Source organism: Hippopotamus amphibius, chromosome 9 (assembly GCF_030028045.1).
Source record: "Hippopotamus amphibius kiboko isolate mHipAmp2 chromosome 9, mHipAmp2.hap2, whole genome shotgun sequence".
Lineage (NCBI taxonomy): Eukaryota > Metazoa > Chordata > Mammalia > Artiodactyla > Hippopotamidae > Hippopotamus > Hippopotamus amphibius.
The window spans coordinates 133,789,486-133,811,058 of NC_080194.1; the positions used below are offsets into that span (position 1 = coordinate 133,789,486).

A 21,573-nucleotide genomic window follows, 5' to 3' on the forward strand; every position below is an offset into this window, starting at 1 on the left:
GAGAAGAATTCTGGAGATGGGTGGTGGTGATGGTTGCACAACAATGTGAATATATTCAACAATACAGAACCGTACACTTTAAAAAGGTTAAGATGATAAAGTTTATGTTATACATTTTACCAAAATTAAAATTTTTAAGATTTTTTTAAAGAGAAGAAAAAAACCTGCTCCCAAGGCTAAACCCAATGGCCATGTCTCAGTCCTCATCCTACTTCTCAAGAGCATCAGACTCTGTCAACATCACCTTCTCCAAACACTCTTCCCTTGGCTGCTGTGTCATAACTGCAGGCACATTTTTCCACTTTTGCCCATCACTTAGATGCTGGTGGTCCTCAGGATCTGACCCTGGGCCCTCTGCTCCTTCCTCATGCACGAGATAGGCACTCTCATCCTGTCCCGGTCTCTCTGCCAACGACCACCAAGGCCAGCCCTCACCCCTCTCCTGCACTCCAGCACAACAACCTGCCGACAGGACAACAACGCTCAGACGCCCCAAAGACATCAAAAACCTCATCTGCTCAAAAGCAGAATGTAACACCTTTGTCCCCTGTAGGGGGACAGGCCAGCCACAGTGTCCTGTGACCTTGTACATATCCAAATAGGCCACGTGGGCAAAGGCTTGAGACGTAACTAATGTCCATCTGGGTGGAACACCCTAGGAGGGGATGGGAGGCCGAGGCTTGGAAGGAGCTTCTGTGAGGCCATTATGAGACAGTTTCTCACTGCCGCCCAGGTTCTGATGAGGCCTGGGCTTTCTGCCCCGCCCCCTTTTCAGAATAGAGCTACAGTGTGAAAGCACTTGGCCTCAGTCTAGAGTTGGCTGCTCCGGATGGGGCACCCATGGCTCGCTCTGCAGTCACCTGGCCCCTCTGGTTTCAGTGCTGTCTTTGTGGTGTGTGGACCAAGGACCACATGCAGCGGGCACCTTTGGCGCATCTTCCTTGACTAAGTCATGAACTGTCTACATCTACCGGAGGTTTGCTATGCCTTTCCTGGTTGAATTAGTCTGATGTGGCCCTGCTTTATGTGTGGGTGAGCTTCACACCCACCCTCACCCAGCCCACTCCTGGCCCCCTCCACCTGTGTCCCCCCCACCAACTCCTCCACCCACGTGCCCCCACCAACAGCACTCCAGCCGCACCATCTAAGTGGAATGACGCCAGCCTACCCAGCTGCTCAAATGTCCAGCTTGAGCATCTTCCTTCTTTTCTCTTCCCCTTTCGCCACCCACATTCAATCACAAATTCCACTGATTCTACCTTCTGAAGATCTCCAGATTCCACCTCCATTGCTACTAACTCCCCTGTTCCAGGGCACTGATGTGTCTCAGCTGGTTACCCCGCAGCTTAACTGGTCTCGCTGCCTCCGGTCTTACTCAAATCCATTCTCCAGAGGACAACCAGGCTGAGCTTCCAACGATGTAAATAGGACCATGCATCCTAGTCTGTCAAATTGTATCATGTAAGCTTTGTTTTAGGAAAACTAGTGACCGTGCCTGAAGTTAGACACAGCGAGGTTCGTTAGTGGGCCGTGAAGCTCAGCGACACACGATCTGAATGATAACCACTAATTCCTTCTCAAGACTGCTTCATGGAAGTGAAGCCTGGGCAGCCACAATGCCAGCCTCACTGTGTTGGCTATGTCTAAATACTTAACCTTAGGTTCCCCTCTTTCTCTTCCAGGTTTTGCTACCAATTTGATTCTTTCCTGGTAGAAAACTATTGATTAAATTGAGTCCCACACAGGACCTACAACTCTGCTGCCATTTCTCACCCAAAGGAAATGAACGTAATCCAGTCACCTGTTCCTTAGCGTGTTTCTGCTGCTCTCTTCTTTTACGCTCTTCTTCATCTACTTTGCTGATAACGATATAGCGCTCTTTCTAAAAGACATAAAGCAGATCTACAATTTTCTGGAAGCTACCTGACCCTTACCCCCCAAATTCAGATTCTGCAACCAGTAGAAGTTAAAATTTTTATCACTGCAGCGTCTTTCATGGGCTGAACACACTGACAGTATTTTGAAATGCCACCGAAAGTTGAGCTGATGCTTTGCAAACCAAAATTCCGCCCCCGTGTTTCCGTGACACTTTCCTGTGGGTTTATTAATCACCCCAACAGACGTCAATTATGAACATCAACAGACTGAGAATAAGACGCTCCACCATGAACGCTAAGATGTGGCATCTGAACATGAAAAATAGCTGGTTTTACAACAAAACTTCCATACGATCTATAAAAATGCTGAGTCACTATGTTATACACCTGAAACTAATATAGTGCTGTAAGTCAACTACACCTCAATAAAAAAAATTCTGTATTTCATTAACATAAGAAAAAAAATCCTGCATTATCTAAACTGTCAGATAACTCGCACCTTCCTTCTCACATATTACATTCTGTATCAATCAAACACACCACAAAACCTCCTATGTCAAAGTTTGAGATTTATCTTCTAGTGAGATTTAATTTACTTAATCTCTTATTTGATGAGGCATCTGACTTAAGAACAAGAACTAAATTCTAAAATTCTGCCAACGGGACCCACCGTCAGCCCACCTTTACCCTCACGGCTCTATCACTGCACCCTGGGAGTACGTGATGACAGCTATGCTGACAGCCCAGATTCTAAAATTTAACTTTGACAGCCCACATGACAGGAAGCGAGTATCACATGGATACCATGCATGTTGGCTTCTGTGATGATTAAGAACATGTACTAACATTTGCATACTTTCGAGTTTACAAAGCATGTTCACTTCCATCTGCCCACTTGATCGCTATTTTTTAAAAAGCTGTGAGATGGGTACAGCTCATCTTCACCATGCTCATGCCCAACGCACAAACGAGGCAAATGGGGCTGGCAGAGGGGAGAACACGTGCCCCATGTCCCCCAGCTCATATGCCGCAGAGCCAAGGAGCAAACTCTGACTTTCAACGACTCGATTTGATTGCGTTTTGCATTTGCATATCGCTGCATGGGTTTAGTGCATTTGATGTTGGCCCTGGATAATTCTTGGGGTTACCTTTTCAGTTTCTAAAGTCTCAACATGAATGCCTTTGGGATACCTAAAGGAAAGAAAGAAAACATGACATCAGTGGACGAGACGATGACAGCTAAAACCCTAAGTATTTTAAAAACAACTATATAGCTTTAATTTTATTACTTAAGTTTTATTAAGTATGAAATAAACATTACTGCAAGGAAGACTTTAGAGTAATTTCAGCTGCTACGTTTCCCTCTCTTCTTAAAACACAGGAATGCATCTGACTTCAAATTAATTTTTTTAGGACTTACGCATCTTCTGAAATGTCAGGCATCACATAGTACAGTCAGCTCATTACCACACTGTCTTGCTTCTAAATATAACAATGCTTACTTCCTAAGTGAAAATTTGAAGGTCTCTTTGGACGGTCTGGGGCATGCACAGGGGAGGCTGGAGATGAGTAACTCTGCTGTAATCTGGCACAGTAGTTACACCTGCCAAGGAGGGGAATCTGGAACCAAGGGGAGTCCATGGCAAGAACAACGTGAGAGGAAAGGTGCCTGGTCAAACAACAGCTCTTTTCCTGTTTTGGTCAAAGTAAATTCCCAGGACACGTGCCACTGGCAGATTCTAATGAAAGGACAAGAACCCTGAACAAAAGATTCAAGTGCAAACATCCATCCGCCCAACCCTGATACTCAATTTTTGACTTAGAGATCCACTTGAAAACATAATTAAACCAATGGAAACACCTCCAGAAAAATACATGTATACAATTTTGGATATTATTTCAGGGGATTCACAGGCCTCCCCACCCACGGTCTAACCCCTGCTTTAGAAAAAGCATTCACCTGAGTTATTTCCCGGGTCTTAAAAACAAATCTTTTTCATATATTAATACCTTCAAAGAACAAAAACACTACACATCCAGAAGTTAATGGATAGGCCAAAGTGATAGTTAAAAGAAAATTATAAAGACTTTACAACATCTACTAAGAATAACAAAGAAAATAAAGTGGGTATTTAACTTAAGAAATTAGGGGAAAATAATAACAAAATAAAGCACTGCCAAAGAACATGGTATGGTCAAATCACCAGGAACTGCAGAATGTCAAAAAAGGAAATAAGAGCTAAAAAATTACATTTAGTTTTTAAATCCTAGGTCCCTCACAGAGCTCTCATGTATAATATAAACACTTACTTCCAGCTCAAAGTCTGATAAATTAGTTTTCTTTGGAACCTATAAAAACAAATGAAAAGGTATTAATTTTGGCTCATTAAAGGAAAATTCAAACTGACCAAGCACTGGTTGGGAAAGACATTCAGTTTTTTTTTTTTTTTGAAGGTGCATTGATTTTTTTTTTTTAGCTTTTTATTTTATATTGGAGTATAGTTGATTAACAATGTAGAGTTAGTTTCAGGCGCACAGCAAAATGATTTAGTTATTCAAATACACGTACCTATTCTTTTTCAAATTGGGAAAGACATTTAATTTTTAAAGGAGACTTCCAACAGAAGCGACAGATAATGTGCAAATAAGAACAGACGTGATGTTTGAGGTGGGAGGATTCCTCACCACTTTTCTCCATCTAAATGCTCTTTACTATTACCAACATACTGCCTTTAAAGAAGAGGCAGAAGTTCCTGTCTCACCGAAGTATTACTTCTTATGGCTGTACAAAGAGAGTTCTAAGTAGAAAGATGCATTAAAACACTTCTGTGAAGCTAGTAACAAAGCAAAAGAAAGGAAAGCAGGCTGTTTCAGTTACTGACTCTTTGAAACACTGATTTTTTTTTTTTACTGCAGAGAAAAATTAAAAGGACAGGAGTAGCCTGACAGTGAATTCTGCTCCTTTATGTACAAAGCACAGGTTGAAGCTGCAATAATTATGCCACGCTTGAGCATGACTTAAAGCAAAGATGCACAACAGTTTTCTCCCCTCCAGGACAGGACAAAGCATTCATTCAGTGTCTCTACATATACCACGGTCCCCACTATGTTAATAGGAAAGTTAGTGCTGAAATCTTGGGAACATACGTATAATAAAAAAACTATTTATGAATGTGTTTTTAAGCAACCAAATGGAGCACATGCCAGAAATCATCTACCTTTCCAAAAAAAGAACATGTGAAAACATTCAGGGCAACTGACCCAGTACATGGTTCTAAATCCAAGTTCTTGTTTTCTTCACTTTGTAATAAATCTTCTATTTTCTCTCTGAGGAATTAGAATAAAAACATGACCATCAGCATTATTAAGGAATGAAGTTGTCAACCAACAGAATCATCAAACTCAAAAGCAATCCAAACACAAGAACACACGACACCAGGGACTTCCCTGGTGGTGCAATGGTTAAGAATCCACCTGCCAATGCAAGGGACACGGGTTCAATCCCTGGTCCAGGAAGATCCCACATGCTGCAGAGCAACTAAGCCCCTGTGTCACAACTACTGAGCCTGTGCTCTAGAACCTGCAAGCCCACAACTACTGAGCCCATGCACCACAACTAACTGAAGCATGCCTAGAGCCCATGCTCCACAACAAGAGAAGCCACCACACTGAGGAGCCTGCGCACCGCAATGAAGAGCATCCCCTGCTCACCGCAACTAGGGAAAGCCCGCGTGTGGCAATGAAGACCCAATGCAGCCAATAAATAAAATTTAAAAAATGACACTGTAATTTTACCAAATCACATTATAACTTTTTAGTTCAGTAAGGGTTGAAGAAAAATAACTTACTTTGGCATTTTGTTGTTGTTGTTAACGAGTTAGCAACAACTTCTAAAGGACTCAGCAACACAAGGGATCTGCACTTGCACTTCCCTAGTAAAGCAGTTACACCCACAACTAAGCTGAGCAAAACCGGACACTCCTCCGAGTTCACGTCTGTTTGTCAGAAAAGTCACCACAAGAGGGAAAAAACATGGATGTGTCACAAATATCTGGATGGGCCTCTGCCTTCAGGGGAACCAGACGGCAGCTGTCAGGCTGGTGGTCTATGCAGGAGGTCTGCCCACTTGGCCAAGAGAGTCTCTTGCCCAGTGACGTGGGAAGTCTAAGTAGGGTACACAGAACTCAGTTTACAATGGACAGCTGTTACGCAAACTCAGATACGCCACAGTTAAATCCTGCCCCTCACACATCGCACCTCTGCATTGTGAAGCACCAGCCTGAGATACAGACGTCGGTCCTGCCCCAAGACACGGGACTCAACGCATGTTTGGTTTCAGTTCAGGAACTTACATCACTTGGTCAATAAACTTCTTCTGATCCTCAGGAATTGTCACGGGACATTTCGAAGTGTTAGGAGACACATATGACAGAGCGCCTGCACCATTGGACTGTAAACGTTTCTCATCGTACTGCTCTCTTAACTGTCTTTCTTCTTCCTGGTTTAAGTACGGAATTCCTGAACAGAAGTTTTTAAAGGATGCGTTAGCAGAAGTCACTGTCTAGCATAAACATTTGCAACAAACTAAAGGGTCTAAAAGACTCAGGAAAGACCATATTTAACTATGGCTCAAAAAATCAACAGAAAAAGCAAATGATTTTGAACTGTGTTTGTCTGTTCATTCACTCCATTCACGCATTCATTCATTCTCCTTTCAACAAATTGTGATTTGGCCCTCACGCTGTGCCAGGCACTGCATCAGGCACCCGTGAGCTCAGAGTGAGTAAGGCAGACTTACCCTGCTCTGCAGTGAAGGAAACAGCCTTAGAATCATGGCGGGGGCAGGGTCTGTGTTTTATTTGGCCACCCCACATGTCACGTGGGATCTTAGTTCCCTGACCGGGGACTGAATCCACATCCCCGCACTGGAAGGTGGAGTCTTAACCACTGGACCACCAGGGAAGTCCCACAGGAACGACCTTAGGGTGACCAGAGAAGGCCACTGGGAGGGAGAACCCGAAGGGTAAGAATGAATCAGACATGAAGGAGCTGGAAGAAGAGTGTTTCAGGCAGGGAACAAGCATAAGTGCCCAGAGGATGGAAATGGCTTGGACTGTTCCAGAAACAGCAAGGAAGCTGTGAGCAGGAGAATGGCATTAATGTCAGGCTGGAGAGGATGGGGCAAGATTACACAGGCCTTTACAAGCTATGGTAAGAATTTACTTTATTCTAAGAGCAACGGGATGCTATCAGGTTTTAAGCAAGATAATCACATTATCTGCTCCATGCTTTTAAAGATCATCTGGAATGGATAAAGAAGACGTGGCACATATATACAATAGAATATTACACAGCCACAGAAGGAATGAAATTGAGTTATTTGTAGTGAGGTGGATGGACCCAGAGTCTATCATACAGAGTGAAGTAAGCCAGAAAGAGAAAAAAAAAATACCATATGCTAACTCATTATATGGAATCTAAAAAAATGGTACAGATGAACCCAGTGACAGGGCAAGAATAAAGATGCAGTTGTAGAGAACGGACTTGAGGACATGGAGCGGGGAGTGGGGGGTGAAGGGGAAGCCAGGATGAAACGAGAGAGTAGCAATGACATACACACACTACCAAATGTAAAACAGCTACTAGTGGGAAGCTGCTGCATAGCACAGGGAGATCAACTCGATGATGGGTGATAACTAAGAGGAGTGGGATAGGGAGGGTGGGAAGGAATCACGGGAGGGAGGGGATATGGGGATATATGTATAAATACAGCTGATTCACTCTGGTGTACAGCAAAAACTGGTACAGCAGTGTAAAGCAATTACATTCCAATAGAGAGCTTAAAAAAAAAAAAATCATCTGGGCTCCTCTGAGAGCTGAAGTAGGGAGGTCGGCTGGAAGGAACTGTCCACTCTGGTTATCCAGGCCAGAGACAACCGCTTAGATCAGAGGTCAGCAGACTTTTCCTCAAAGGGACAAACAGTAAACGTTTTAGGCTTGTGGGCCATACGGGGATCTCTGTTGCAACTACTTCACTCTCACCTTTGTAACATGAAAACAGTCACACACGATGGTAAATGAATGGGTATGGCTGTGTCCCAATAAAGCTTTGTTTATAAAATAGGCAGAGGATCATACTTTATGACCTCGGCTTAATCTACAGAGATGGAGGGAATGATTCCAGAGATAGGAGAGCTAGAACCTGCTGACAAACTGGGGGTGAGGGAGAAAGAGAAGGACAAAATCAAAAATGACATGTAACTATTAGGTTTAAGCAACCGGGACAGCAGTAGGGCCACTTACTGAAGTGGGGAAAACAAGGCAAAGAATAGACTTGGGGCCCAAGTGATGAAAATCAAAAGCTACCTCCTGGATATATCAAATCACCTAGGGATGTATATATAAATGAAGAGTTGCAGATGTAAGCCCAAATCTCAGGAGACAGGTGTCGAGATATAAGTTTAGGTGACATCAGGACATGGGTGGCATTCAAAGCCATGGGACACTTAATGTCTTTGTAGAAAGAAGGGTGGAATTAAAAAATCACCACTTGTCAGCAATAATAATTGTTTCAAGCAAGAATCATCAATGGATGCTAAAACTAATTGGTGAAAAAGTGATCAACGTTAAAAGCACCAACAGCTGCAGAACACTATTAGTGTATTTAATACGACTGTATACTTAGAAATGGGTACGATGATAAATTGCACGCGTATTTTCTACAAGTGAAAAACACATCCGTGACAGTCATCAGTAACGAGGGTGACATCGCCTGCCTTCTGATGAGGCACCGAGCACCACAGACACCCACGTCTGCAGCATGAGACGAACAGAGGCATTTGGACTTGTCTGACAAAACATCAAAAAAGCCCAAACTGAGAGGCATGCTACAAAATACCTAGCCTCCCCTGTGCAAGAATGCCAAGGTACTAAAATCAGACAGACTGAGAAACTATCACGGATTTAAAAAGAGCAAAGAGATACTACAGTTTAAAGGCAACGAGTGATGCTGGAAGGAATCTGGACAGGAGGGAAATTATTTTTTCTCTTTTGCTGTAAGTGGCAAAACCTAATATGTTTGCAAATGAGGTAACAGTACTGTAGCAATGTCAATTTCCTAATTTGGATTACTGTATTGTATAAGAGAATGCTCTTGTTTCTAGGAAAATTCACACTGAAGTAGTTAGGAATAAGGAACATCATGTTTGCAACTTACTCCAAAATGGCTCAGGAAAAAAATTTTATAGATATAGAGATAGAGATAGATACAGATATATAAACATATATGAAATTAGAGGAAGGACGACAAAGCAAACAGTATAATGCTAACACCTGGGAAACCCAGAGGGACGGTAGCAGGAATTCCTTGTGGTATTTCGACATTTATATAAATCTGAAATTATTTTGAAATAAGAATTTAATAATAAAAAATAAAACAAGCCATGGACTACATGAAACCAACTAGGAAAAGTAATATGTGGAAACTGGCGAGATGAGAAAGAGCCAATCAGGACACGGAGAAGCCCAGAGGGAGACAGGAGGGAACGAAGTGTCCCAAAGATGGAGGAGAACATCTAGCAAAGGAGGGAGCAATCAGCCGGGAAAAATTCCGCCAAAGGTGGAGGAATGATGAGGAAGATGAGGACAAAAAAGGATCCACGGGGTCTGAGATCACGGCAGGCACGGGCGACCAACAGTGTCCTTGGAGGGATGCAGAGGGCAGGCCAGCTGGGGTGCGTGAAGGAAAAACTGGAGGCAGGAACGGTGAGAGCACACACCTCAATCGAGATGCTCTGCTCTGAGTGGGAGCATCACAGGCCAGAAGCAGAAAGGGGATGCGGAATCAGTGAGGGGCGATGGCTTTGCTCTGGTTGGAGTTATTTCGAGACAGAGATGTTCCTGCAGGCCTGCTTAAGCTTTACATGCCACCAGCTCCTTTGCCGGTCGGGTGAAATCTACAGACCCTTCCCCAGAACGTTTTCAAATGCACAAGATAAAATACACAAGATTGTAAAGAAAAGTAATTATATTGAAATAGTTACCAAAAATTCTTTTTTTTAATCTATGATGTAACAAACAGGATATCAGCTTCCTGGTCAACATGTTAAATAACAGGACCTAATGGCAGGTGAAGTAACTACAATAGTTTCAGAGTACTGATGAAGGTAAAGAATATTCAAGATACCTGCCACAACTGAAATGCCACTTGAAGATACCTGGGATTTCACCAAGGACAAGCTCCCAGCTACTGCGGGCACTGCTGGGTTGCTGCCTACATTCCTAACAGAAGAGACGAACAAACTCAGTTCAAGGTTAGAGAAAATGTGGATGTGAAGTCCACACCGCCTTCTTCAAGTTCAAAGACTTCTGACATCTATCCATGGCAGGAAGGCAGCCCGCGGCCTAGATTAAGAAGCTCTGCACTTTTACAAAGCATGTTTACAAAAGGTGATGGAATGATCCACAGAGAAGGGCAAACATCCAGGAGAGAGAAGGGCGGGCGGAAGAGCCAGTGGCTGACGAGGAGGCAGGGACGAGCCTCTGACAGGTACGGGGCCTCCTCTTCTCTGTAAGAAGAGAAGTGAAAAGGCTAAGGCGAGGCTCGGGGGAGACCACAGGTCTGGTGGTGAGAACACCAAGTGGCTCTTCCCTGACGGCTTCTGTTTTCACTGAGAGGCATGGTCATCAGCTGGGCGGGAGGTCTGGAGAGAGATGGTAAAAACACAGACATCACGGAGAGCTGAAAAGGGAATTTCTAAGTCAGAAAAGTAGGATATTTGAGCACAACAGAGTCCTGACTTAAAGCTTGTGGTCGTGAATTTAAAAAGGCGAGTTAGCTCAGGTGTGTCACGTTTTCCTGCAAAATTCAGATGCTCAGAAACAGAGAAGGTGGATGATCAGATCCAACTAGGGCTGGGACTTAGCTGGACCAGTGCAATGGAGGGAAAGAGGAGCAAAGGCTGGAAGAAGGGATGACGCCGGACCAGGTGGACAAGGAGAGAAGTCAAGACAGGAGAGCAGAAGGTAACCAACAGTGAAAAAGCAATGGAGACCCACTGATGGCTGAAACAAGGTACTCAAGTACGTGGAAGAGAAAGACAACAGGTGGTGCTGTCAAAGAGAAGTGAAGATGCTGATAAGACCCACGATGCTACCCAGGGAGCGGAGGGCTACAGGGAGGCAGAAGCAAGGACTGCTGACCACCTGGCCAAGAAACAGATGAAACGGAGCATCTGCTGGTCGACCTTGTGGATGCTGGAGTCACCCAGAAGGAGAAGAGATGTAGGAATGGAGGGAAAGACGATGAGCCAAAGCCAAGGCTGCCGGTGAAGCCACAGGGAGTCAGCAGAAAGAGGGACGGCAGAGCTGGTGACACAGCCCTGGATAGAACTGTGGCTCCTGAGAAGAGGGCACTCAAGTGGACTGAAGGTGCCATGCCTACCACCGCCTGGCTGCAGAGACAATGACAGAGCTGAAACCATCTGTGCTTGCGGGGAAGCTGCAGCAGGAAGGGTAAGAGGAGTCACCTGGTTCCATTTCAGACAAGGAAGTCAAAGGCACTTCCAAGAAGAGCGCCAGGAGAAAGTGGTCTGGCATTTGTGGACCCTGAATGGAAAGATGTGATGAGGAAGAGAAGTGAAGGTCTAGGTAAGAATTAAAGTACCTACAACAGCACAGGGGTAAGAGTCTTGGTAATGACAGATGGCCTGAGAGCTCTGATGCAGTTGTGACTAAAATATTCCAAGGTCTGGCTACAAAACTAGAGAGTGAGATATCCTCCAGTGGAGCTGTTTCTCTCCTTTTATGAAAATAAAACCGTCAGGCTGGAAATTACACATTCATATGAGTCTGGTTAAAGCAGTTCCTTCAAAAGATTTCTGCACTTATTCCATTATGGTGCTCTAACTATGTTTGGACCTTGTGTTTTATAATGGCTTTCAGAGTCAGGTATGAGCCAAAACAAATTATTTTATTATACCCAAATCGTGTTACCCAGCTGGTTCGCCCACTCAGTTAAGCAGTTTGGATTCCAAATTTTTTTCAGTATTTCCAAAAATCAAAATCATCACTAGACATGAAAATGCAGCACCACTGAAGCAATTAAAAAACAACATGACGTGGGTGTTAAAGGCCCTGCAAAGAGATCAAGCTGAGGGGAAGAGGCTTTAGTTGGAGTCTCTGTTCTAGAATCTTCGCTGAGAAAAATCTCCTTCCTTACCTCACTCAATAATACATTCACCATGGGAATAAATACAATTTACGAGAATAATTAAGTGAAAAGTAACTATTGCCCTTACAGCAGCAGGCGCTTGACACTGCTGGGCAAACCAGAGGCCTTCCCCAGTACTTTTCGGGAAATGAATGGAGGAAGGAAAACCACTCTGGTCCAGTGCTCATTCATTGAATGTTCAACGATCACTTCCCTGATACGGAAGAGGAATCGTGTTCTGCTCCAGGGATAAGGAACAGGACTCGGTCCCTCCCCACAGGCTCCTCCCAGCCTACCACGCCAGCAAGTCAGCCTTCAGGACTGTGCAGACTATGCAGACTTTTTTCCTCCAAAGACCATCTCTGTATTACTAGAATGTGGCTGCTTTTTAAAAAACAACACCGTAGCACTGGTCTCACTGAAAGAAAACAGGAACGCACTTCCCACTAGTGGTCTGCCAGGTGACCAGGTCACGCCAGCGGTAGAATAAGCTCCACTCAATGAAACCAGTAGCCTGAGAGGCCTCATTAGAGCTAAATGAGGTAGCACCTCCTCCCCTGCTCAGTTCACAATGGACCAGGCCTTAAAAAGGGGGCGCAATGAAAGCTCTATGGCTGCACAGGATGTAATGGAAATCTGAGCTCCTGCCTCAGACAGCAGGCACAAAAAGATAATTCTCAACCAAATCCGGATTTAGGAGCTCTAACGAGAGGGCAAACATAATCTTACCATTGCGGAAAACTTTATTAAAATCAAATCCTTGGCTTGCTAGAAAGTCAATGCTTGAGCTCTGAAACAAGAGTAAACAGAACAGGGATTTTGGTGATGTTCGTGGCAGGTGTGTGAACAGCAGCAGAGAACGAACACAGGCGAGTAAACAAAGGCAACCAGGCAAGGAGGCAGCACGCCAGAGGTCAGAGGACAAGGCGTTTCTGCTCCACGGCTGCCAGATCATCCAGCCATTCACTTCAACTATCTGGGCTCTTCCCCTTTATAGCTTGTTTTATAAACAAATATCCTTGTTTCACAATATTTAAGAAAATCTCACTTGGTGAACATACATCTTCCCAGTAGGCAGGAAACTCCTAATGGCTGTACTGACTAGGAGATCGTAAATAAAAATTAAATGCATTTCTATTATCTCACCCCAGGTTCAAGTTTAAGGTAGCAAATAGGTGCAAGTTATAACATGTCAATATTCACTTTAACTTAGATTCTGAAAGCCCAAAAAACATTTTTTTTGGCTGAGCTGGACCACCAGGGAAGTCCCAAAATCTTAACTGGATGTTCTTTACATTCAAGATCAAAATAGAGAAAAATTCCCAGTAATGAGACTTATTAAACACATATCTCAAGCCTAGGGTAAGTCAAAATATATAAGTAAATGTTAATAAAAATATTAAGTAAATAATACTACACAAGAATGGGAAAATTTTCACAAAGCTCTGACACAACTGACTGAAGAGTGGGAAACATCACTGTAGCTTCTCTAATTTTACTCTTGTTTTAGGGCAGAACATTAGAAGGCAGCACACTGGAGTCATTTTAATCTGGCCCCTCACAGAACTACGTTCCTGAGCTGTATATGACATTATACCACCAGTCTAGGCTGAGGGACGCTGTACCAGTTCCAGTAACTCACTACCGTACTCACTTTAGAGATGCCACTGAAGACAAGGTCTTCTACATTAATGATTTCTTCATGATAACAGAAGGGGAAATGTTCTGAGGTCTCTAGTCTGAGGAAAGCTGAACTTTTCCTGAGCCTAGGCCTGTTTCGATCCTATGGGCCACAGAACTGACTGTGTGTTTCCCCCTTTTCTTGGCTGGTAGGAAGCTCAGAGACAAACAGGTGAGACTTTCTTTGACACAAATTCTGTGTTCTAATCATAACACAGTAATCATATCTTCATTTTTCTTTTCTTCCAAATTTTCATTTACTTATTTTTTTACTCCCATGTTAAAAGGTTTTATATACTGTAAATACCTTTATATACTGTATATATCTTTATTACCCCACAAATTCTTTTTAAAATATGATGATATATAAAAAGGCATCTTACCAAATACACACACATGCACACACACGTGGGTACAGGCACATTATTTTCCATCATGTCCAGGTTTTCTGTGGTTTAAAATAAGCAACCATTCCGCCCACATCTTCCCTTTCTACCGTGCTGTGAACCAAGACCCAATGCCTTCTGACCTGGGCCATGAGCCTTTCTATCTACCATGCCTGAGTATTCTCATAACTCTGCCCCCCTAATATTCCATCACTGACAGAGGCACCAAAAGATGGATTATGGAAAGGCATTTTTGTCCCTGCTATCACTAGACTCCAAGACATCCTAACTTCCTTCTTTAAAAATCCAGAGTCAGAGATTCACTTATACCCTTTTTGAAGCTATTTATTTTGCACTCAAATAATACCCTCTAGGTTGCACCCCCCCAAAAAAATGTATTTTATGCCACTGAACTTAAAGTCTCTTAAAATGGTAAATTTTAGGTTATGCATTTTTTACCAAAATAAAGAAAAAACTCTTTGAACCAACAAAATCTGTTTGTGGTTTACTAACCGCTATCTCTGGTTTGTCCTAAATGTACCATTTTCAGGATTCAAAAGATGAGCACAGCTACTTGGGAGGGACAATTTGAGGCATCTATCAAAATGTTAAATACATAAGCTCTATGAGTCAGCAATTCCCCTTCTAGAGAGAGAGACTCTATCCTATAAAACATTCCTACATATAACCAAGACACACACACATGCACGCTGACTGCAGCACTGTTTAAAACAGGGAACCACTGGAACACTTCTAAACTCCAACTAAATAAATCAGAGCATATCCATACTATGAAACATGAAGACATGGAAAATGCTAGTTATATAAAATTTGAATATTATGATTCTGTGTGTATTAGAGAAAAAAGCTAAAATTATGTGTATATATATGTAGACGTAGGAGTATACGCACATATGGACATAAAAGGAGTGAAATAGGGAATGAAGTGGCATGGGGAAGAGAGGATAAAAAAAGAAACTTGTTTTTTACTCTCTAGATAGCAGCAGTGTATCGATTTTTCACGACTGTGTATGTATTTTCTTCTATGAATTCAACTATAGGTGTTCAGCCAGAAAAAGGAAGGAGAAGACAAGAAAAAGAGGAGCTGAAGACAAAGCTGATGTGTGCAATTATGCTGCTGCCGCCCGGGACAGGCACGTCTCCCACAGCGTGCATGGCTCAGGCTGCTCATTCCTCCACATCCCGCCCAGAGTGAGCGGCTCACTGTGTACAGATGCTTATTTTTCAAAGAGCATATGAAGTTGTTTTGCCCCCAAATTCTCCCTGCTGAAAGGGTAATAAGAGCTTTTCAAGACTGATTTTTGACTAGACACAATTTTCACCCTACTCACTGACTCCAGAAGCTAAGTTCCTTGTAAAGATACAACTCTGCTGTAGTCACAGAATTTAAACAAGACAAATTCCACCTTAGACGGCGGACAAAAGAAAAAAATTCAAAGATACTATCATTTACTTTATCCATACAATTCACAAATTTACTTACTCTTCTCTGCCTCTGCTTTTCCAGAATAGAGAACTACACTATTTTTATTCCACTGTCCATTTTAGACATCAGTCTCTGGCCAGTCTTCAAGTCTATGATGTCTGTCTTTGTTTTAAGGAGTGGCTGGCTACTAGAACTGCATGTTCCAGGTGTAGTCACAGAATGTCTTTGACAATGGGTAGGGTTCTTTTGATCTGTTTCCAATTCACTTCCTAGAATAACTGTGTTTGTGTTGGTCTTTTAGAACAAAGCATCATCCCCAAGGTGTCTCATTGCTACTGTTTGCATTTGTTTGATTAACTCCTGGCTAAAGCCATGGAATCCACTTTAAATGTCTCTTCCAGGTACTGCTGGAAAACTACATCCGTACACATTCCATACTGAGCCTATTTTTCCCTCAGTGGAAATCTATAAATACTGTTTAATTAAGTACCCTATACTAAGGTGACTGGTACATAGCTGTTAACTGATTGCAAGGTAAAGAAATACCAACTATGGTTTATTTGCTAATTTAAGAAAAATTCAGGTTACAAGACCAAAATTACCTTCTCTTCAGCCTTAGACATACAATTAATGCACAATTTCGTTTAGATCCTGCCTTATCACAGAAAGAATCTGACATGACTCAGTCACTACAAGCCTACCCTCTAGGCTTTCTTAACTGCATTACTACTTACATGCAAGAAAAAGGAAAAATGGGAAGACTCAAAGGAACTAATGTTGCTACGGGGAGAGAAGCTGAGGCATAAGTTTATAAGGGAGAAAAGACCAACACTCAGCTTTCATCACATATCCATACACTATACACTTATTCACATTCACTTTATCCATTGTATCAGATTAATAAGAGAGCAGAAAGGGGAAACTGATATTAACTGAGTGTCTACCAGATTAGCTACAACTCTAAAAGGGGTGTTCTAAAGGGGAACCTCCTTAAATCTCTACCTTGGCTCATAAAGTCAGTCCTCTCCTCCTCAGGAGGAAACAGTGGTTTTTTTGTGCCCTCTCTTCCCTAATTGGTGAGCTTGGGAAAAGAAACTGAGCATATATAACTTAGCCCCTTTTAGGTTCTCTCTTTCCAGAGAGGATACACACATACTCTGCTCTTCCAGAAAATAAAACTAACCTTGGAGAGCAGTGCAATGAGAATGGGGTGGGAAGAAACCTGAAGGTCCTAATCTGTAGGTTCAATTCAGGGGTAAGACAGTAAAAATCCCCCAAAGAGTCGCATTATGAAGCTGTGGCCTCAAATTCAGCTTTACTAATGATAAAGCTCGTGTTCCCATTTCCATCTGCCTGTCTCTTACATATCATTCCTTAACTCATTCTCAAGTAAAAGGGAAGATGGGGATGTCATTAATTTACAACCCTAAAACTGAAGGTCAGAGAGGTGAAATGATGTGCCCAAAGCTCAAAGTTAGGGTCAGAACCAAATTTTAAAGAGAATTCGGATTCCACATTTCCACACTGCCTCATCAGCAATTCATAACAGAAAAAAAACAACTCAATTATACTACTAACCTGACAAACAAATTTGACATCTGGTGAGGCTCTATTGAAGGGTTTCGGGAAAACATAGAAGTTAAAAGACTTTGTTATATACCTGGGGAAAATAAGATAAAAGGAGACTTAGGGGGTTACATTATGTCATGACAAAAGAACTCCCACCACTTAAAACAACCTACTTTGAATCTGTGTAGTCATACTTAAAAGTGCAAAGGCCAAACTGAAACAGCAAAAAGTCCATGGAATGCTGGAAAAGGGAAATAAAACATCTGTCAAAACAGTGCTGTATAGTTGACGTGAGCAACAGTATTCTCAATCAGGTGGGTTTTCTGATTCCTCTACTTGACTTTGGCAGAATACTTCTGATTAGAACAGATTACAGATGATCTATCAGAAGCATTATTAATTTATATATATTTCTTAATAATTTTCCCAATGAAGCACCTATCCCCCATCCGGAGTATCATTGTAAACCTATTTCCAAATGATTAAAATAACCACATCATATTTCCTGTAAATCAGATGAACACTGAACATACTAAACCTTCCCGAAAAGGTTTTCCAGCAAACGATTATTTTTGCTGTTGTTTTAAATACCACTAAAATATCATTTCATAGCTGGGGCTGAGAAGTTAATGGGCAAGTTTAATGATTATATTCCTCCATATTTCAACATATGTAAGAGCAACATGGAGGAAAAAAAAAAGATTTTCTAGCACATTCGCTTACCTTTTTAAGCTTCTGATACCTTTCTTCCGGAGTGTCAAATCCATTTGTTAATGCGGTGACTGAAGGTCCATCACTGATTCCTAGATTTTAAGAAATAAATGTTTTTAACTTGTTAATAAATGCTAATGAGAAAATGTCAGTCCACTATTCAATGGCTCTATAATTTCATATTTTTATGAATTAAAATTAACTGGAAGTGCTCCTTACTTAGCTTTTTCAAAATTAGCATTAATTTCACTGGCTACCAAGCTAAACTCTATAATAATGAATTTAGAGATGTGAATGTTTCATTCTGAGAATGGGCAGTTTCAGTGTCTAAAACAGATTTCAAATATACAAAACCCTACAGAGACCTCACCAAAAAACTATTAGAACTAATAAATGAATTCAGTAAAGTTGCAAGATTCACAATTAACATACAGAAATCTGTTGTAAACTTCCATACACTAATAACAAACTATCAAAAAGAAGAATTAAAAGAGAAAGAAAAAAAGAGAGAAAATCCCATTTACAACTGCATCAAAAAGAATAAAATTCCAAAAAGTGAAATAAACCAAGAAGGTGAAAGACCTGTACTCTGACAGCTATAAGACATTGGTAAGAGAAATTGAAGACATTGGTGAATAAATGGAAAGATAGGCTGTGCTCATGAACTGGAAGAATTAATACTGTTACAATGCCCATATTACCCAAAGCAACCTACAGATTCAATAAAAACTCTATCAAATACCCATGGCATTTTTCACAGAACTAGAACAAATAATCCTAAAATTTGTATGGAACCACAAAAAGACCCTGAACAGCTAAAACAATCTTGAGATACTACCTCACACCTGTCAGAATGGCTAATCTCAAAACACAAGAAATAGCAAGTGTTGGGAAGGATTGTGGAGAAAAGGGAACCATCGTGTACTGTTGGTGGGAACGTCAACTGATGCAGCCACTACAGAAAACAGTATAAAGCTTCCTCAAAAGAGTTAAAATAGAACTAACATATGATCCAGCAATTCCACTTCTGGATATTTATCCGAAGAAAATAAAAATTATTTTTTCTTCAATAATTCTAACTCTAAAAGATACATGCATGCCTATATCACTACAGCATTATTTTTTTTAAATTCTTTTTTTTAATTAACATTTATTTATTTATTTATTGGCTGTGCTGGGTCTTCAATGCTGCACACGGGCTTTCTCTAGTTGCTGCGAGCGGGGGCTACTCTTCCTTGTGGTGCGCAGGCTCCTCTTTGTAGTGGCTTCTCTTGCTGTGGAGCACGGGCCCTAGGCGCGTGGGCTTCAACAGTTGCGGGACATGGGCTCAGTAGCTGTGGCTCACGGGCTCTAGAGCACAGGCTCAATAGTTGTGGCGCACGGGCTTAGTTGCTCCGTGGCATGTGGAATCTTCCCAGGGCAGGGCTCGAACCTGTGTCCCCTGCATTGGCAGGCGGATTCTTTACCACTGCGCCACCTAGGAAGTCCACTACAGCATTATTTACAACAGCAAAGACATAGAAGTAACCTAAGTGTTCAAGGATAGATGAATGGATAAAGAAGATGTATATATGTGTAAAGAAATATTACTCAGCCATAAAAAAGAATAAAAACTTGCCATTTGCTACATGGATGGACCTAGAAGATATTATGCTAAGTGAAATAAGTCAGACAGAGAAAGACAAATACCATATGATTTCACTTATTGGTGAAATCTAGAAAACAAAAGAAACGAAACAAAACAAAACAGAAAGAGACTTATTGATACAGAGAGTAAACTGCTGGTTGGGGGGGGGGAGGCCAAAGAGGTGAAGGGGTTTAAGAGATACAAAGTTTCATTAATAAAATAAATAAGCTACAGCACTGAGAATATAGCCAACAATAACTTTGTAGGTAACAGATGGTAACTAGACTTAGTGCCCAGTGATCATTGCACAGTATATGAAGATATCAAATCACTGTTGTACACCTGAAACATATAATTGGTCAATTATAATTCAGTAAAAAAAATTAGGTTTCAAAACAGTCATGATTTAAGAAAATCTCTATGATTCAATAAGCTTTGCTGCTTTCAAAGATGAATGCGTAATCAGACAGCAACAAATCCTGATGCGCATTATTGGCAGAGGAGTGTTGGTCAACAGTCTGGAGTAACGTCTACACAACAGAGGTATACTCAAGGTCAAGAGACAATTATTTGTGGTGAAAACCCTCAGCTTTCCAGGGAATAGACTCCAACTAGAAACTGCATGCTTAATTAAAGCCAAAGATTACCTACCCGCCCTCCACCATAGATTCCTTTAGAAAGAGCTGAAGTCCTTGAAATACATAAAACTTAAAGCAAAAGTGCTTATCTATACCAAAAGTAGGTACCTTGGAGCCAAAAAGAAAAAACCTTGCAATTATAGCTGTTAGTACATAAAGTATCAGACACACAAGCATACCCATGCCAAGGCAGGCAATGAACACTGCCACTAATGCCTAAAGGAACACCCTCATTTATCTGCAAAAGTCCAACTCTAAAGTCGGTCACAAAGGACAAATGTTGTATGATTCCACTTACAGGAAATGCCTAAACTAGTCAAATTCACAGAGACAGAAACAGTGGTTGCCAGAGGCAGAAGGGGAGAGAGGAGTTGGGAATTTTTGTTCAACGGGTAGAGTGTTTCAGTTCCAGAAGATGAAAAAGTTCTGGAGACGGATGGTGGAGATGCACGCACAATGTGAATGTACTTAATACCGCTGAACTTCAAAACCACTTAAAAATGGTTAAAACGACAAATTTGATGTTATGTGTATTTCACCATACATATACACACACACACACACACACACACACACAAACACAAAAAAGCCTGACCCTAACTCTCAAGCTCCGTCTCACACACACGTCCAACTGTTTTTAAGCAGCACCAAAACCTGTTCACCTCTATCTGCAACCCTGAGAGATCCAACAACCACAAACCAAGTCACAAAACCCACCTCGCCTCTTCCGTGCTTTTGAAACATTTAAGAGGACACGTGGAGACTCGTGCAACTTGCCCAAGGCTACACACAGGGGGGAGCGGCCAGCAGGCACAAGCCCGGGCCGGGGCGCAGCGGGTAGGGGGGCAGGAGCAGGCCTGGCTATGCACTGCAAGGGTGCCAGCCTCGAGCTTGCAAGCGAGGGATACCTGAGAACTCCCCATCGATGGCGAAGAAGTCTGCCTCCTCTATGGCCTGGTACACTTTGTGAAGATTACTCTTAAAATCTGCGGAGAAACCGAGAAGAGGCTCAGAACCGATGGCCTGGCGTCCTGCCCACGGGCTTCCAGCGGGGGAGGGAAGGAGGGCCGGGGAGCTCCTGAGTCTCCTAGGGCGGAAGGACAAGTCCCCGAGGGGTGCACAGACCCAGGAGAAAACAAGCCCCGCGGGGTGCACCAGCCTGAAAGGGATAAGGCCCTGGGGGGCGGGGGGGGGTGCTCGGGGAAGAGGGACGACAAGGCCCCGAGGGGTGCACGGAGAGGAATAATCCCCCCCAACAGGCGCAAAAGGGGAGCAAACCCCTGAGGGGCTGCCTCTGCCCCAGGCCCCGCCAAGGAGACCGGCCGTGGCCCGGGCCTAGCAGGCCGGGGACGGGGGGCCGCAGGGCCGCGGGGAGGTGCAGGGCTGACACGCACTGCTCCTGATTATCTCCATTCTGCAGAGCAGCCA

General features: G+C 42.5%; 1 protein-coding gene across 1 annotated transcript in view; it reads right to left on the bottom strand.

Moving 5' to 3' along the window:
* LOC130861057 (poly(A)-specific ribonuclease PARN-like) overlaps positions 1 to 21,573 on the bottom strand; it is a 68,255-nt gene extending 46,682 nt beyond the window's left edge. The window contains exons 1-11 of the mRNA XM_057749552.1: positions 21,540 to 21,573; positions 21,054 to 21,131; positions 17,893 to 17,972; positions 17,343 to 17,410; positions 17,179 to 17,260; positions 12,817 to 12,877; positions 6,230 to 6,395; positions 5,139 to 5,204; positions 4,188 to 4,226; positions 3,026 to 3,068; positions 1,802 to 1,882 (exon numbers count right to left, since the gene is read on the bottom strand). Of these exons, the coding sequence (XP_057605535.1) occupies positions 1,802 to 1,882; positions 3,026 to 3,068; positions 4,188 to 4,226; positions 5,139 to 5,204; positions 6,230 to 6,395; positions 12,817 to 12,877; positions 17,179 to 17,260; positions 17,343 to 17,410; positions 17,893 to 17,972; positions 21,054 to 21,131; positions 21,540 to 21,558 (783 nt within the window). The 5' untranslated portion in view covers positions 21,559 to 21,573. The remainder of the gene's footprint in view (positions 1 to 1,801; positions 1,883 to 3,025; positions 3,069 to 4,187; positions 4,227 to 5,138; positions 5,205 to 6,229; positions 6,396 to 12,816; positions 12,878 to 17,178; positions 17,261 to 17,342; positions 17,411 to 17,892; positions 17,973 to 21,053; positions 21,132 to 21,539) is intronic.